A 3,469-nucleotide genomic window follows, 5' to 3' on the forward strand; every position below is an offset into this window, starting at 1 on the left:
TCGAGAACCATCCTAGATCGCCCGCGCAGTCGACGCACACACCGGATGAGGAGACAGAACACCAGCAAACTGAAATCAAGGCATACCTCATAACTTTTTTTTTGAGAATCCAACCCCATAACTTTGAAGGAGTTGTGACTTGTGAGCCGAAGACAAGACCCGCAAAACATGTACCTGACAATGTGGGACATTCTGCACGCCGTGTTGGATTCAGGTTTAACGCATTCCGCCATCGTTGCTGTGGAAAAACACCAAATCCGCCGCCACCGGGCCACCAACCTCACACGCGCAGCACCTTGTCCCACTTGCCGGCGTCGCAGGAAAACATAAAAGCCCATTGCTCTGAACGAACGGCGAGCAGAGGACCCTCATTCACGGTCCTGACTAATATCGATCCATTTTGCTTGTTTGATGCATGGTCATCACCTAGTATACATCTGATTGCAAAAATTAAACTCACTAAAAATAACAAAATTGATCGAATGCAGAGACGGGGAAGGAGAAACAGACGATCAAGAGCTATGCCCGCAAGGTGTCCGACAAGGACCGTCACATCGTCACCTATGAAGCAGGCTTCGACGTGCCGGCGGGCTTCGGCTCCGTCGGCGCCGTGCTGGTCACCAACGAGCACGACACGGAGATGTTCCTCAAGGACGTGAAGCTCATCGGCGGTGGCAACTCGGACTCGGAGCCCCACGTGATCCGCTGCGACTCCTGGCTGCCGCCCAAGTCCGGTGACGCCAAGCGCATCTTCTTCGCCAACAAGGTGATTCAGGACCCTGTCAAGCCATTTTGCAATTGAAATTTGTCAATGCTGAACTGTTGATCAACGTACGTACCAACCGTCCAGCCTTCACTGCCGAGCCAAACTCCTCCTGGCCTCCAGAACTACCGGAAGAACGACCTCGTGAAGAAGCGCGGTGACGGCATGGGGCAGAGGACGGCCAACGACCGGGTCTACGACTACGACGTGTACAACGATCTCGGCTCCGGCGAGGAACCCGGTGCCGTCGGCGCCCGCCCCGTTATCGGCGGTAACCAGAAGTTCCCCTACCCACGGCGCTGCCGCACCGGCCGCCCCCGATCCATCAAAGGTATACGCACGTACACGATCGACAAAACCTCATGCATGCACGCGTGCTCGTACTAGAGGTTGTAAGTTGTAACTCGTGCGTGGCGTGGCATGGGTACGTGCAGATCGGCAGTCGGAGACGAGGAGCGGCGACGTGTACGTGCCGAGGGACGAGGCGTTCTCGGAGGAGAAGAACGTGCAGTTCAAGGTGAAGACGCTGCAGTCGGTGCTCCATGCCGTGGTGCCGGCCGTGCAGTCCACGTTCATCGACCGCAACCAAGGCTTCCCCTCCTTCTTCGTCATCGACAAGTTGTTCGAGGACGGTGTCGTGCTGCCGCGCACTCGAGAGGTCGGCTTCCTCCGCAGCGCCGTGCCGCGCCTCCTTCAGTTCCTCCGCGACGGCCTTGGCGACAAGCTTCTCCTCTTCCAGCGCCCCGCAAATGTCAAAAGTATGCTCCTTCCACTTCCACATGCGAAGCACTACTAATTCATTGGCTGACCAGCAAATTAATGGAGTTTTTGCGCGAACCTAAATGTATGCGTACGTGTTAATTGCGGAATGCCGCAGAGGACAAGTTTGCGTGGTTACGTGACGAGGAGTTCGCCAGGGAGACGCTCGCCGGCATCAACCCATACGCCATCGAGCTTGTCAGGGAATTTCCCCTCAAGAGCAATCTGGACCCGGCAAAGTACGGGCCGGCGGAGTCGGCTATCACCGCCGAGCTGCTGGAGGCGCAGATGGGGCACACCATGACGGTGGCCGAGGCGGTGGAGAAGAAGAGACTGTTCATGCTCGACTTCCACGACCTGTTCCTGCCGTACGTGCACAGGATCCGTGCCCTGGAGCACACCACCATGTATGGCTCCCGCACCATCTTGTTCCTTACCGACGACGGCACGCTGCACCTCCTCGCCATCGAGCTCACCCGGCCGGCCTCGCCGACGACGCCGCAGTGGAGGCAGGTGTTCACTTCGTCCACGGACACCACCAAGTCCTGGCTATGGCGGATGGCCAAGTCCCACGTTCGTGCCCACGACGCCGGCCACCACGAGCTCGTCACCCACTGGCTGCGCACGCACTGCGCCGTGGAGCCCTACATCCTCGCGGCAAACAGGCAGCTCAGCGAGATGCATCCCGTCTACCAGCTCCTGCGCCCGCACTTCCGCTACACCATGCGGATCAACGCGCTCGCACGCTCCTTCCTGGTCAACGGCGGCGGCATCATCGAGAGTACCTTCTCACCTCAGAGGTACGGCATGGAGCTCAGCTCCGTGGCCTACGACAAGCTCTGGCGCTTCGACACGGAGGCCCTCCCAGCGGACCTCGTCCGGAGGGGCATGGCAGAGGAGGACCCCACGGCGGAGCACGGCCTCAGGTTGGCCATCAAAGACTACCCGTTCGCCAACGACGGGCTCCTTATCTGGGACGCCATCAAGGGGTGGGTTCAGGCGTACGTTTCCCGGTACTACCCGGACGACGACAGCGTCACACAAGACGAGGAGCTGCAGGCGTTCTGGACGGAGGTGCGCACCGAGGGACACGGCGACAAGAAGGAGGCGCCGTGGTGGCCTAAGCTGGACACGCCGGAGACCCTCGCGCACACGCTCACCACAATAATCTGGGTCGCGGCGGCGCACCACGCGGCGGTCAACTTCGGGCAGTATGACTTTGGGGGGTACTTCCCGAACCGCCCCTCGATCGCGCGTACCAAGATGCCGGTGGAGGAGCCCGTGGACGACGCCGCCTTGAAGAAATTCCTCGACAACCCGGACGAGGCGCTCCGGGAATGCTTCCCGTCGCAGGTGCAGGCAACGGTGGTGATGGCGGTGCTGGAGGTGCTGTCCAGCCACTCCCCCGACGAGGAGTACCTCGGAGGGATGGAGACCGCGCCGTGGGGCGATGACACCGCGGTGCGGGCGGCGTACACGAGGTTCAACGACGAGCTGAAGGTGGCGGAGGGGGTCATCAAGGAAAGGAAGGAGAACAGAATGCTCAAGAATCGGTGCGGCGCTGGCATCGTGCCGTATGAGCTCATGAAACCATTCTCGCAGCCCGGCCCCGGTGTCATGCGCAAGGGCATCCCCAACAGCACCTCCATCTGATCCAACGGCCAAGGAAATGATTTCCGTGAATCTAGCAGTCTTGTTGTTCATTATTTAACACTCCTTTTAAGTTTTATTATTTGCCCGACAACAGATAGTTTGTCTATTGTGTTAGATTTTTTTAACACGGTACAGACGTAAGCGCTTATATATACATGCATACATTCACCCTTATGAACATATACACACACCCTACTCTGATGAGCACCTCCGAGAAACTGAACCGGCATGTCATCTTCAGATTTTATGAAGTCACCGCAGGTGTTCTAAAATGAAAATTGCCATGTAGGGTAA

At 58.3% G+C, this 3,469-nt stretch overlaps 1 protein-coding gene across 1 annotated transcript in view; it reads left to right on the plus strand.

The window, feature by feature from the left end:
* LOC119304175 (probable lipoxygenase 8, chloroplastic) overlaps positions 1 to 3,203 on the plus strand; it is a 4,807-nt gene extending 1,604 nt beyond the window's left edge. The window contains exons 2-5 of the mRNA XM_037581347.1: positions 489 to 766; positions 851 to 1,094; positions 1,198 to 1,521; positions 1,641 to 3,203. Of these exons, the coding sequence (XP_037437244.1) occupies positions 489 to 766; positions 851 to 1,094; positions 1,198 to 1,521; positions 1,641 to 3,175 (2,381 nt within the window). The 3' untranslated portion in view covers positions 3,176 to 3,203. The remainder of the gene's footprint in view (positions 1 to 488; positions 767 to 850; positions 1,095 to 1,197; positions 1,522 to 1,640) is intronic.
* Positions 3,204 to 3,469: the final 266 nt, after the last annotated feature.

This window comes from Triticum dicoccoides, chromosome 5A, assembly GCF_002162155.2.
Source record: "Triticum dicoccoides isolate Atlit2015 ecotype Zavitan chromosome 5A, WEW_v2.0, whole genome shotgun sequence".
Lineage (NCBI taxonomy): Eukaryota > Viridiplantae > Streptophyta > Magnoliopsida > Poales > Poaceae > Triticum > Triticum dicoccoides.